At 37.3% G+C, this 14,715-nt stretch overlaps 1 protein-coding gene across 2 annotated transcripts in view; it reads right to left on the bottom strand.

Moving 5' to 3' along the window:
- Nucleotides 1-5,288, bottom strand: part of LOC138696402 (protein phosphatase methylesterase 1) — a 49,458-nt gene extending 44,170 nt beyond the window's left edge. The window contains exons 1-2 of one of the 2 annotated variants that reach the window (XM_069821316.1): nucleotides 5,144-5,288; nucleotides 4,663-4,855 (exon numbers count right to left, since the gene is read on the bottom strand). In XM_069821316.1, the coding sequence (XP_069677417.1) occupies nucleotides 4,663-4,855; nucleotides 5,144-5,217 (267 nt within the window). In that variant the 5' untranslated portion in view covers nucleotides 5,218-5,288. Of the gene's footprint in view, nucleotides 1-4,662; nucleotides 4,856-5,057; nucleotides 5,093-5,143 lie in introns of those variants that run through there. The other variant, XM_069821317.1, reaches the window with a different exon arrangement.
- Between the last annotated feature and the right edge of the window lie 9,427 nt (nucleotides 5,289-14,715).

Genomic DNA, 14,715 nt, shown 5'->3' with positions numbered 1-14,715 from the left:
TTTGAATATAAATATTCACAATGTAATAACACACATGTAGGTTAACGTAGTGATTTGCAGGTCAGAATATATTTTTAAAATTCTTTCTTACAGTATGGTACAGTTGGAGGATTGAAAAAAGAGTACACATTTCCTTAACATGTCGACTACCAGTGCTCTTACCTTACACCTTAAACTAATTTCGAATTTTCTTTACAATAAACTTTGACGAATGTTTTAAAACTCAGTACTGTTTTTAAATCGTTCAATACATGCCGAATATTTAAAAATATGATAATTATATAATAATCCTCGGCCAAGCTGCCATCTTCCCGCAATAAGGTCCTTTTCTGGGTTTTCTAATTTTCAGAGGGAAGGTGCCAGTGGTTTTGAATTTGAAGAGTTCGCATAGGATGTCAGTCGACTTGAAAACATATTAGAAAATAGGTAAAAATTGGAAAGAATTGATCCGTGTAGATAACCTACAAGTGACTATTTAATACGTGAAATAAAGAGGTAGAACATTTCAAAATATAATGCGAAACGCACATTTAACTTCACTTAATGTATGCAAGGCACACAGAAAGCCTAAACTAAACTAAACTAAACTAACCTAACCTGTCACATATTCATATACACAAGGCATACAAAAAGCCTAACTAACCTAACCTGTCACATATTCCCGCACTGGAGAACTTATAACAATTCACGTTGGAAGTTTCAGTGTCGCATGCTACAGAAATGCCCCTTTTCCTTTACAGCAGACATATCAAGTGCAGGCATTTCTAGCCTTTAAACGAGGTGTAACAGAGATGTAGAATCTCTTTTAAGCATATGCCTGCATACGATTCTGTAAGAGGAAGGTCTTCAGACCCCTTGTCAGAGGGTACAATATGTCCATGCTTTACATCCCTGCTTTAGAGCAGTGGTCGTCAATACTCACTGAAATGTGCAATGGGTACGTGGTGCCGTCCTGTGTGCACCGTCGTGCAACAGGGAGAGATAGAGAGCATACCCACTAGCAGCTACGAAAGCACTATAGTGCACTGCGTTTTCCACGGGTAAGAGAAGCTAGCCCCAGCGTGCTCTGTGCTGACGACCCCTGCTTTAGAGTGTAAAGAGACTTGGCAATATGTCAATCATAAGGAAATGCTGAAAATTTAATTAAAATATCCTATGTTTAACCTTTATTTGATAATGTATGTGCCCTGAATCTCTATTGTAGCAAGATAACCTGGCCATGCTTAATACATAATTACCAGACATCGGATTCTAGGGCAAATGCCTATTTTGTTTCTTTAGGAGAAAAGTAAAAATAATTATTAATATTTGTGTTTCATGGAAATTGAAAGGTATTCAAAGAGTTTTATAGTGTCCTAAAATGCCCTAAAACGGTTATTAGAGCCTAATTTGTTAATATTCGCCTAAAAATGCCTAACTCACTGTAAAGTTTCGCATTTTACTCTTACTTTTTATAATTTATACATGCATTCACTGCGAAATTTAAGGCATTTAAAAAGTGGAAAGTTTGCTTCACACCGGCCATGAAACCACTGATAAAGGAAACAAAATGTTTTGAATCTCACGACACTCGCAATAGATTTCACCGAATTTAACATGTTTGGAGGCATAAATGCCGACAAAGAACCAACCTTAGTTTTGAAGCAGGCAACAATCACAACATGTGCTGCTACCGATTCAGAGATATACTATACTATAAAAATGACTGTTTTCGGTCTGAAACCGATTAGCTGTACTGCCCTTCAGAGTGTCATAAAAATCACAATTTTTGGAGAAAGAGTGTTTTTGAAATATTTATGAAAAGTCGTAAAACTGCGAATTAGTAGGGTAAACCGTTACAAAATATTTAAAAGAATGGCCCTCCTAGTGTTAACACTACCAGGAAATGCAACAATAAGTGGAACTTTGTATTTTTGTCCAATTGAATCTCAATAACAACGGTTCATTTGAATGCTCGTTAACAGTTTCTCTTTCCCTCACCTTATTTGTGTTGAGAAGTTTTGAGCGGTAGGACGTTTTCCTGTGAAGTTTAACGCAATAATGCCAAAAAATGTAAGTGCAAAATCTACATTGATCCGGCAATGGCTAACAGAATATTCAGAATTCACTTATGATGGAAAAATAATATTCTGCAAGATTTGTAGCAAACAGGTATGTAACAATAGTTGAAATATATAAATTCTATTAATTCTAATGAGTAGGCCTATAATATTTATACATGGACTGAGCTATCCTGAGGTATAATTCTTTTTAAGACCACTACACTTTAACCTTTTAAATTCCGATAGTTAAAGTATTTGCAGGTCATTAAAATTTTGATTGTTCGAACCCACTAACTTTGTGATAGAAATACGGCAATACAACAATTAGGATTTTATTTTAATTCAATTTACTTTACATTTTTAGATTTCGCAAGAAAAGAAGTGCCACCTAAAGCAGCATGTGCAAGGAGCGAAACATAAGGCTAAAGCTCAGCAGAAAAATCAACTGCAACAAACTTTACTAACACAGCCTACTTCATCCAATCTCAGCAGCAATTTCTATGCTGATTTAATCAGAGCGTTTGCTGCTGCTAACATTCCCTGGAATGCAATTGAAAACCCGGTTTTAAGACAGTTTTTACAAAAATACTGCAAACAAAATATCCCATCTGAGTCGACCCTAAGAAAAAATTACTTAGACAGAATATACAATGAAACTTTAGCTTCCATTCAGGAGGATATAGGTGATTCTTACATATGGGTCTCTGTGGATGAAACCTCAGATCCTATGAATAGGTATATAGCAAATATGGTAGTAGGAAAACTTAGTCCTGATGGACCTTCGATTCCACACCTCGTATGTGTTAAGGAACTTTCGAAAGTGAATAAAGGCCTACAGTCTTTATACTCAGGTAATATAGACGATTCTAAAGTTCTGTTGTTTTGTACTGATGCTGCCTCATACATGGTTGCTGCAGCTCCACTTCTTAAAACATTTTATCCTAACCTCACGCATGTAACCTGTCTAGCACATGGCCTTCACAGGGTTTCTGAAACAATCCGGAATGAATTTCCTCTTGTCAATTCGTTTATTTCTAACACAAAAAAATGTTTTTGTAAAGCCCCATCCAGGATTTCAATATTCAGAGAGAACTTTCCAGATATCCCACTCCCACCTCAGCCGGTTGTTACACGATGGGGAACCTGGATTCAGTCAGTGGTGTATTATTCTAAGTATTTTAAAGAAGTGGTCACAGTTATTGATAAATTACCTGAAACTGATAGTGCAGCGTGTGTGAAAGCAGTGAAAGATTGTCTGAATGACTCATGAGTGAAAAACGATATTGCCTACATAACATCAAACTTTTCTTTCATACCTGCAAGCATTGAACAATTAGAACGTGAAAAACAATCTCTTTGTAGCCAAATAGCAATAGTAAAGGAAGCTCAAGTGAACATACATTCTGCTTTGGGCGAAACTGGGAAAAAAGTTAAAAATAAGTGAGAGAACGTATTAAATAAGAATGTAGGATTTTCACTGTTGGAAAAAGTATCTAGAGTGATATCGGGGGGAAAGTGTAAATGTTCCAGTAAGTATTGATGTTTCTATTGTACCTAATTTAAAATTTGCGCCTCTCACATCAGTTTCGGTTGAAAGAAGTTTTTCTGCTTTCAAAATGATTCTCAGTGACAAAAGGCAAAGGTTAACTGTGGAGAATTTAGAAAAAATTCTGGTGGTGTACTGTGCAGATAATTATAATAAAGTCTGAGCATGGAACTGAATTTCAATAACTTAAAATGAGTAATCTTGATATCAATAATCATTATTTCATTAGTTTCAATATATTAAATTTGTGCAGCTCTGTTTATAAATATAATATAGTATTCTTTTTTAATGTTTAAACATACTTTTTTGTGCGTATTTTAGTGTATAACTAAAAATTTCAGTGAAAGAAATAAGTATGATACGTTGATGTGCCTAAAATGCCTATTTTCATTAAAATAGAGCCTAATTTTACAAATTTTGAGCTTATTTTAGGCGCCTAAAACTGCAATTTTTAGTGCCTAAAAATCCGATGTCTAATAATTACCAAAAATATTTTTATGTACCGGAACCAATGTTTTGTTCAATAGGTAGACTAGACTATAGGCTAACTTATTGCACTCAATAATAAATGAGAAACCCCAGATTATCTAGAAAATATACATTTTCTAATTTTAGTCCTATGTGCTTAATTTATTCGCTGTCCTAATCTCTCACCCCATTTTCAGTCTCATCTTTAAGAGTCGCCAGTTCCTTTTCCTTACTGATATAGGTTATGTAATTTTTCTCTTTCTTATCCACTATTATTAGCCTATAGAATTATTATTAGTGTAATATTATGACTACTGAAATTACCTGTCATTACAGTTTTCGAGAGATAAAAGGGAAATTTTCTTTAGTTCCATACTCAGCACTCTTAAACTTGTCAGATCAGTAACAATCGTTACAACAGTCACATTATATAGATTATGTTACAAGAATAAGTTCTTACATCAAAATGTAAACCTAAACATCAATTAATGCATTCATGCATTGCCGTTATTTGTACAAGCAAATAGTTTTCACTACACTTTTACAGTTTATATTAACATAACCTCACTTTAAATTTTATTGAATAAAAACTGTCAAATAACTTACAGCGAAAAGAGACCAGGTGAGAGCAGAAAAGCCACCACCATGAAGCAGAACCAATAGTGGTCCAGTGTCACCCAAACTGTAAACTCTAAACTTATTCCCATTTACAGCAACATCACGACGTTCACTAAAATAACGATTCCATTGGACTGGTGTATAGTCTCGCTTCCTGCCAATTCCACCCTTGCGAACACCCCTGAAAATAAGAATTAAATGCACATGCATTTAATTTATATAAATTTTCCATCAGAAACTCCCAACTTAGCTCATAAACATGCACTATTAAAATAAAAAGCCTTTTTAACATTAAATCTTTTATTTTTCTTTATTATAAACACTTTTATTAGATTACTACCAAACTTCTCTACATGCATCATTTTGACATTTTAGCCAGTTACCTATTACTTTCAGCTTCCATAATTAATATTAAGGATAATATCAGATTATTTCATTACATTGAAGAAATAAATTAAATTTTACACACCTAGAGCCCAATGAACCAATCGGTACAATAGGTGGTAATTTCGCCTTGAGAATAGTCTTCTGCAATGTTGACATTACGAATAGCTTCGGACTCCAAAATATTAAATTTCCACAGCCTACTAATTACCATTGCCTGTTTATGTTCAATTCTGACTGTCCGAAGGTATCATAAATTTTTCGTTGTAAAAGCAAAGATAATAGTGGATTGTAGGGCGGGCATTTGATATGGTTGAAAAGGTTGAAAATATAATTATATTTCTCTGTAGGCAATATTTAATAGCTTTCGATTGTTGATGTCCAAGGCCCCTGTTTCGATTGTTGTTGTCCAAGGCCCCTTATAGACGAAGTCATTTGTTCTTACAGTAATTCATTGCACCGTCTTAGATGGCGTTATTTTAACTTTAAAACTCATTTATCTCATTAAATATCAGTCCTATCAAAATTTTGTAAAGAATAAAACTCATCGGAAATCATTTTTGAAGAAACTTTTGTTATGTAACATTTTTCACAAAAATCAATAATAAGCGAGATATTTCGATTTATTTAATTCAGGCACCCTTATAACCCCCCTTTTAAATAAAGTATTTTGAATGCCATATAGCCTAAAATCCAAGTTACAACGAATTTAATTTATATTCCAATTTTCATATAAATCGGATCAGCCATTATCGCGTGAAAAGGTAACAAACATACAGACAGACATACAAACAAAAATTTCAAAAATGCGATTTTCGGTTTCAGGGTGGTTAATTATATATGTTAGGACCAATTATTTTTGGAAAATCGAAAATTACCAGAAAAATTTCGGCTACAGATTTATTATTAGTATAGATATTGAAGCAGTTGATAATTTTTAAATGTAGTTAGGTATGGAGAAATTGAGGTTATATGATTATCCTAATCGTTTTCAAAATTGATCTTTTTTATAGTATATAATATAATGGATAAATTATTTTAAGTCGTGCATTAACATTATAATATTGTCATAGAATAAAAATTAATGAAACATACGTATTCGGAAAAAATTGGAAAATAATTACAAAACAAAACAGTTGTTCAAACAGAATTTTACACAAGATTAAGTACTGGTAACCAATGGTGTTATTATTTAAATCGTGTAATAACTACATCATTTATAAGATGGAGAAACTACCGCCAGATTATTGTTATTGTAACATGCGCACGCGCAAACCTGCGACGTAGAGGAGGAAATATCAGTCACAGAGTACTGAATACGGAGAAGATTTCGATAGCGATATTTTGTCACAAATATTTCGCGTCATCAGTCACAGGTTTATCTGTGACAAAAAAATACCTGTGACAAAATATCGGTTTGTGAAATATCGGTCATCTCTCAACGTGAGTAATTTTTACCACAGTCTACTATATACAGTCGCGAAGCTCAATATGTAGTAAAAATGCAAACATGGGTAGTTGCCCACCACTAGGATCGCTACTATCGCCTCATCATCGCAGATCTCTCTCCTAGCAGCCGACAAAATATGTTACACTTTCGTTGTCGTGTTCTTTTGGAAAAATTAACACCTTCCTTCCATTATTGAAATATTAAATGCCTAAAGTTAATTTATTATTTTAATGAAGTATATTAAATTCCACCATAAACTCGAAGATACCTGCAAGAAATAAGTTAATATAATTTTTGTTTGTGCAAAACGAACTGAAATTTCCTATAATAGCTTCACTCATTCAAGATTATAGCGATAATTAACTATGAAACCAATAAATATTAATTTGCATTTCTCTTTACAACAATAATAATGGAAATATGAATTAATGGAGTAACTTACGTGTACCGGTACTTGTAGTGTAGGCTTACGTAGTTAACGAAGTGGGATGAGTTTAAGCAATAATAATCACACCAGAATTGGAAATAAAACGTGATCAATAAATTTTATTGTAACAGACTTACTTTTTCTACATCTCTAGTAAAGCAACAAATAAAAATAACAACAAAATTAACAGCTATAATTAAAAACATATCCTTTGAAGAAAAAAGTAGGCCTAAGCAATAATAATCCCACCAGAATTGAAAATAAAACGTGATCAATAAATTTCATTAAAACAAACTTAATTTTTCTACGTCTTTAGTAAAATAACACATAAAAATAATAACAAAATTAATAGCTACAATTAAAAATATATTCTCTGAAAAACAAAAGTAGACCTAACCTTTATTTCTCTGGAAATTTAGCAGCCTAAGTGACAGAACTTTAACCGGTATCTAATGTCCTTTCGGTTAGACTGAAACATTTCATTGTGAAATTTAAGGATATAATGTATTCTAACAGTCACAAAGAACTTCAAATTAACAGTTTTGTTTCTGCACAGCATTCTTGTGGAAACCCAGGAACCTTTCTGAATCTTCCGGAAATCGGAAAAAGGATAACTCTGGCCTCTTTCTCTTACTGTTGCTACAATTTATAGCACTACAAACGTCTCCTCCTTGTCCCATATTATTATTCCAATTATTATATTTTAGCCATTAATATTTTCATTATAACCAATAACGAACATTTCACAAGCATCAATGTGAAATACGCAACGAGCTAGCACTCGATAGAAATACGACACAGTCCAAAGTCGACCATGGACAGTCTATTGTTTCTAGTTGCTAACCGCTTGGAGCGCTTTATCACGAGATTTGCAAAAAAACACCTCAAGCTTCGCGACTGTATATAGTAGACTGTGGTTTTACTCTCCGCTTTTAACCCATGGGTAGTGGTTTTGAGTTTCACAAGGACAATTTTAATCTCGATTAGTTACTCCGAGATTTATTCTGAAAATGTCGTTGGTTGTTGAACTTCTCATACTTTGCGGCGACAAGAAGTTTTAAAATCAAGACCAAGAGGCAATTTTAAGGCCCTTAACACACTTGAAGACGGTGCGTTTTTTTAAAAGCAAGAAGTAAAGCGCTGCAGCAAGACCGTTCTTTTATTACATTTGCTTCACCGTCGCTGCAGCAGCGCTGTAGCAAGCGTGCAGCAAATCAAAACTTCGCTTTACTAGTTTGCTGCACGATCCATCATGGCGGAATGTGTGTTTTGATCTTTTGCAACGTTTATTATTGTCAAAATCGTCTAGTAATAATAATTCCATGTCATTATCATGGAAGTCGAAATTATTTAACATGTTTGGTTCTTTTAGGGTTAAATTTATTACGGCAGAAATAGAAGCCAATATTAATTGTCCACCATTTTGCAGTCATTTGACCTACTTACTTTTTTTCGACCCTCATTTTGCTGCAGCAAAGGCATGAACCGTGCGTTTTTTTTTTTAAGCAAGACGTAAAGCGCTGCAGCAAGACCGTTCTTTTATTATATTTGCTTCACCGTCGCTGTAGCAAGCGTGCAGCAAATCAAAACGTCGCTTTACGTCCCTATTTACACTTGCTATTTGTCGCGCAACATCAAGCGCTTTCTGTCGGCTATATGTAGCATCACCGTTTACGCTTGGCAGATTTTTCGTGAGTTCGCATCGAGTGCTGATCGGAGAAGCATCTTATCGAACAGTGCTCCGCCCTGATTTGTGTTTACGTAGTTGCGTAGTTTTTTCAAGTTATATTTAGTGGAATAATATTATTATCTAACAGTTTAACGACATTGTGTGGTGTTTGTTTAAGTTATAACTTTATTTCTTCATCATTTTGTGTTACGTGCGCGAACATAATCGAGTGATTGTGTAGTAATTACTTTAACTTGGCTCTCGGAGCCAAGCGTGGTGCCTGTTAAAATGACTCAAAATACTGAAGACTGGTGTCTAATCGAAAATCAACCTGGTGTATTTAACATAGTGACTTCAAATACGACAACAACCACAACATCTGTAACAAGTAGTAGTACCCCTACATCTACAATGACTACATTATGTGATCCTACTCGCGTACCCAATTCAACTAGCAAACAAATTAATCCCGCGGAAAACGCAACTTCAAGTAAAAGTAAAGTAAGAGATCATGTCGTTAAGAAACAGAAACTAAATACGGACAAAGCCAAACCGAATTCTTCAGTTTCCGATACACAAACATTATCTCATGAAACATTAATTCATCCGGATATCAAACTACAAAATGTTTTTGATCCTCTTGTCCATGAAATGGACACCGACATATCACCACAAAACCAAAATAATCCTCAAGTAGGAAACCAAAAAGATAACAACAACCCAGATTTTCCTAGACCCAAATCAACTCGAATGCCGCCAATTATTGTGAAGAATATCCCAGCCGGAAATGTCTTTGCAAATAATAAAAAACTGCAGTCACTACTTAGCCAGCCACTGAAAATCACATACTCTGCTGAAGGAATGAAATATTTAACTAGTTGCCGCGCTGACTATGACAAGTTATATAATATCTTGCAAACTGAAAACCTTCAGTTTTATTCTCACGAACCTCGGGAAACTAAATTACTACAAGTAGTACTGAAAGGACTTCCAGCTTTTGTAGAATCTGCTACTCTCAAAACAGAACTTGAACTCTTAGATTTCCAAATAGAACACATTCGACAAATTACTGTTCCTTGCTACGACACTGATGGCATACCGACACGACGTCCCATCCCCATCTGGATAATTACACTTCCAAATAATGAACACTCCCGAACCATATACCAATTGCAAGATATTAACAATCATATCATAAAAATTGAGTCATATAGACCTCGTCCGCATATTACACAATGTCATAAGTGTCAGGGTTTTGGTCACACTTCACGTCGATGTAATTTGCCTACTCGATGTGTTAAATGCGGAAATAATCACTTATTCGCCGATTGTCCTCTGAAAGGCCCTGTACATAACCCTAAATGTGCAAATTGTGACGGTGCTCATACTGCCAGCTACAGCCAGTGCCCAATTCAACTAAAGAAGAAAGCGGAACTTCAAGAGAAGATGAGGAACAGGAGAATTCTTTCCGAAGAACGTTCTACACCACCGACATGGAAACACAGTGACTTTCCTCTACTTGCTAATCCTGGCAACACCAAAGCTTTCCAGTCAACATTTAATTCTCAAAGTGCTACATCAACATCATCTGAATCAATATCAGATTCCTTCAAAGATATTGTTAATATCTTACGCTCACTGAACATTCAACGTACAATTCAGCTTGTCCGCACAACACTTCATAAAATCCAAAATGCAAATGACTCAATATCCAAGGTCATAATATTCATTGAAGGTTTCATTAATCTTTTCAATTTACAACAATCTATAAATGACCCCTAAATGCTTTCCAAACACAGAGGACTAAACATCTTAAATTTAAATGCCAATGGAATAATCCACCAGACTTACAAACTACAAGCCTTGCTCTTTAATTATGATATTGACCTCGCATGTATTAGTGAAACTCATCTAAAACCCACTATAAAATTTCGTGTACGCAACTATACTGTTATCCGTACAGATAGAAACAACCGACCTGGAGGAGGAACTGCTATACTCATTAAAAATTCCATACCATATCGAACAGCCATTCTACCGATTTTTCATAATCTTGAAGCCACTGGTGTATTCATCCAGCTTGAAGGAACAGAAATACTCATAGCATCTGTTTATTACCCGCCATACGCTCAACTCAATGAAAACGACCTGACCCTGCTTATCACACATCACAAACATTTCATTTTCTATGGTGATCTCAATGCAAAACATAAATCATGGAATTCTAGACTGAATACTCCGAAAGGTGAAACTTTGTTATTACATTCCAATAAATTTCATTACTCAATTACAGGACCAAAAGCACCTACAAGATTTCCCTGGATAACCACTCATCATCCAGATGTACTTGATATTTGTTTATGTAACACAAAATATTCCCCGGTTCAACAAATCTGCTTAAACGCTCTTGACTCCGACCATATTCCAGTACTTCTGACCTTCAAGGCCCCTTTCCATATGATATCAGATCAACCTTCTACAGAAAAAGTTACAGATTGGAATGGCTTCACAAAACGCTTGAACCAAATCATCCCAGGTACTCTACTGACTTTAAAAACTTCAGAAATAGAAACTGCTATAAAAATATTTTCAGACACTATCATAGACACATTCGATGAAATGTCCTCCACATTGACTTTTGAGAAATCAGATAACAACGCTTATGGTAAAAATGAACTAAAATATCTTCATAAAGCCAAAAACCAAGCTCGAAAACGGTGGCAACTTTATGCGGATCCTCAAGCAAAAAGAGCTTTTTATCGGTATCAACGTGCTATCCGAAGAAAATATGAGCTTTACAAAATCAATAAGTTTGCCGACACAGTGGAAAACATAAAGCCTACAGGAAAAACCTTTTGTAATATATAAGTATTACAAACTCTTTGGTTGATATCAACTGAAACTCTAACCAATCAACAAGATAGACGACTTGTGAAATATTTTCGTACACAAGTCGACGCAAGTTGTCGAGCAACGTACTATATCAAGCGCTTTCTGTCGGCTAAATGTAGTATCACCGTTCACTCTTGGCAGATTTCTCGTCTGCTACTCGAGGCTAGTTGTTGAGCTCGAGCAACGTGTGAGTGATGTGGTGAGCCTTTTAAATGAACAGAATGGATTTTAACAATTAAAAATGTAGCTGTTTTAGCTTCTGCAGCTTCAAGTGTTTCGTTAGCTTGCACTAATGAGAAGCAAAAGAAAACAAAAACAAAGACAGACTGAGAAAGGAAATGGATATCCAGAAGGCAGGAGAAAGGGTTATTCAAGGCTCTGGTTATTCCACGTTCTCAGCAAAGATTTAAAACTGGAACAAAATTGTCCAATAGATATTTATTGTATTAAAATTAATTGAAAGTTTAATTTTTTTTCTTGCATATTGACTCCTGATGTTCTTTATTTTTGTTTTGATGTCGGAGGGAATAGTATTGGATCGGACAGACTCCAAATTTTTACAAATAAACTCCAGTGCATTTTCCCTCCGAATCCTATTGTGATAGTCCTTATTTCTGATGTCATATACGCATGGACATTCCTCGTAAAGCTCGATAAATTTCATTACTTGGTTTTTTTTCCACTCTGACACGATGCTACAAAGCGCGCGGAAACAGAGAAACAGCTGATTAAAAGTTGCCTGCTACTGCTTTTCCGAACCATGTTCGGGTCCTGTCGCGTGAATTCGGCTGACCCACCTACGGAAATGTCGCACAGAAATAGAAACAGCTTCTACCCAGCAGATGTCGAAAGGGAAGGAAAGAAATCCGTACAGCGCATGCGCCTGCGCTATAAGTCGAACGACATTAAATCAAAGATCAAAATTTTGCACTTCATGGATTAGTTTCTTATCTCGGCACTAGTACTTGGTGGGATAGCCTTTTGACCTCACAACTTCTTGATACCTTTTTGGCATGCACTCTACTAGTCGTTGGAGAGTTTCCATGGGCATTGCATGCTACCAGATGCTCACAATTGTCTCAATCAATTGCACTTTTGTTCAGGGCTTCCTTTCTCTTATTTTATTCTTCAAAATCATCCACTAATTTTTCAATAGGATTTACATCTGGTAAATTGCCAGGCCAAGACAGTGCTGTAACATATTCTTGCCCACGTAGGAACTTTTTGGCCAATTTTGCACGATGGCAGGGTGCTGAATCGTCCTCAAAAGTGATTCGTTGTCCTGGAAACAAATCCCTTACTGATGGTAACATCTTCTCTAAAATATTTTTGTACTTCTCTCCATTGACGGCCGGTCGAGGTGGGTTCCTCCAAGTGGTGACCGGGGGGTGCAATGGTGGCTCTCGTGCTCTTCTTTTCGGCCATTTTTCGTCCTATCACCAACCACTCCTCTTCGTTCTCTCTTCTTTTTCATCACTATTTCTCTCCGCCGGCCGCCATTGCATGCGGAACGCCCACCACATCATCACAGCCATTTTCACCTCTCCATCCCCGCTGTTTTCGTTCTTGCCACGTCCGCCACCATGACGGGATTTGTTAACAATGCCTGATGAGGCTTCATTCTTCTTCCCCTTCTAATTCTTATATCTATTATTAGGTTAAGTTTCTTATGTTTATAACTCCCGTCTCACCAGCGGGGATCTTTCCTATCTCCGTGGTCCTGTCCCACGGTTTCGAGCGCGACTTCCAACTTGTGTGGCCCGACAGGGTGCCCGGCAAGGAAGCAAAAGTGGACCCTTCATACTGCCCCTATATGCAAGTCTAGGTGCGGAGCCCGAACCAGTAGTCATGTACACTCACGTAGAGCCCCAATGAGGGCCCGGAGCGACTTAAACGCCCCGGTGACCGATTCTGCTCGCCGGGGCGGATATATCGCTCCGACGTGTTACCGCTGACGTATGGGTGTCGCAGTGTAATCAACCACAAGTCTCCTGAAGCTGCGTGCGGTCTCGGATTGCTCCGGCTTTGGGAGGGTCGGTCGGAGTTAGCCGCAGTAGTCTGGCACTTGTATTCAGTGTAGAGTGGGGAGCCACGGGCGGTTATTCCCGTGGTAGGGGCATAAAACTGCGACACGCCTCTGGTGTAAGACTTGCCATTAGGTGTGTAATGACCAGTTTGAAGGGTAACTTGCGTGAAGTGGGTTGCTTGGGATCGGGCTGTGGGGGGGTCCCCACGGCCGGCACAGACCGCGAAGAATTCTTAGGTGTCTTTTTCTTTGGCCCCCCCGGTGGCAGGCTGACGCCGACAGTTCCGTAGGGGGGGCCAGTTCAAAATGGCCTCTTCGCGCTCCTCTTCCCCTCCAGAAAAACAGCAACAAAAGAAAATGAAAATAGTAAAAGACAGCACAACTGAACTTATTAAGACGAACACTGCAATGGAATTAGACCCTGAGAAGGTAATAATTAAAGTGCCGCCTCCAAAGTTTATTAGTATCACGTTGGATGGGACGGAAAAAACAATGAAAAACATCAGTCCATTTTACGTGAGACGCGCGCTCGACGGACTCGTAGGCAAGGTCAGAAATGCAACTCGACTCCGGAATGGCAGTCTCCTTGTTGAGATTGCATCTGGAAAACAGAGTGAAACACTGTTGAGAGCGAAGTTGCTGGGATCATACCCAATCAGAGTAGAGCGACACTCCTCGCTGAACACCACGCGAGGAGTTGTGCATACGGATTCTCTAGATGGTATGTCCGACGAAGAGATCCAATTAGAGCTGGCGGAACAGTCCGTGTCCAAGGCTTACCGTTTACTGCGTAAGCGGGACGGACGGACTGAACCCCTGAGCACAGTCTTTCTGACCTTTGAAACGTCTCTCTTGCCAGAATATATCTTTGTTGGGTACGAGCGTGTCCCTGTGCGTGCGTATGTGCCGAATCCAATGCGGTGCTTTAGGTGCCAACGGTTCGGACATACGCAAAAACGTTGCACAAACAACATCATATGTGCAAAGTGCGGCGGTGCTGACCATGGGGAATCCCCTGTGCCAGCGCCGAGCACTGTGTGAATTGTTCTGGGGACCACGCTTTTAATTCCAAAAATTGCCCGACATATTTGGTAGAGAAGAATATCCAAGAGCTCCGAGTCCGAGAAAATATTACTTTTTTCGAGGCGCGTAAGCGTATTCTAGACCAACAAAGAAGGGCGACAGAAAAATCT

The sequence above is a fragment of the Periplaneta americana genome, chromosome 3, assembly GCF_040183065.1.
Source record: "Periplaneta americana isolate PAMFEO1 chromosome 3, P.americana_PAMFEO1_priV1, whole genome shotgun sequence".
NCBI lineage: Eukaryota > Metazoa > Arthropoda > Insecta > Blattodea > Blattidae > Periplaneta > Periplaneta americana.
The sequence above is the reverse complement of the archived record's forward strand: the minus strand, read 5'-3'. Positions and strand labels throughout refer to the sequence as shown.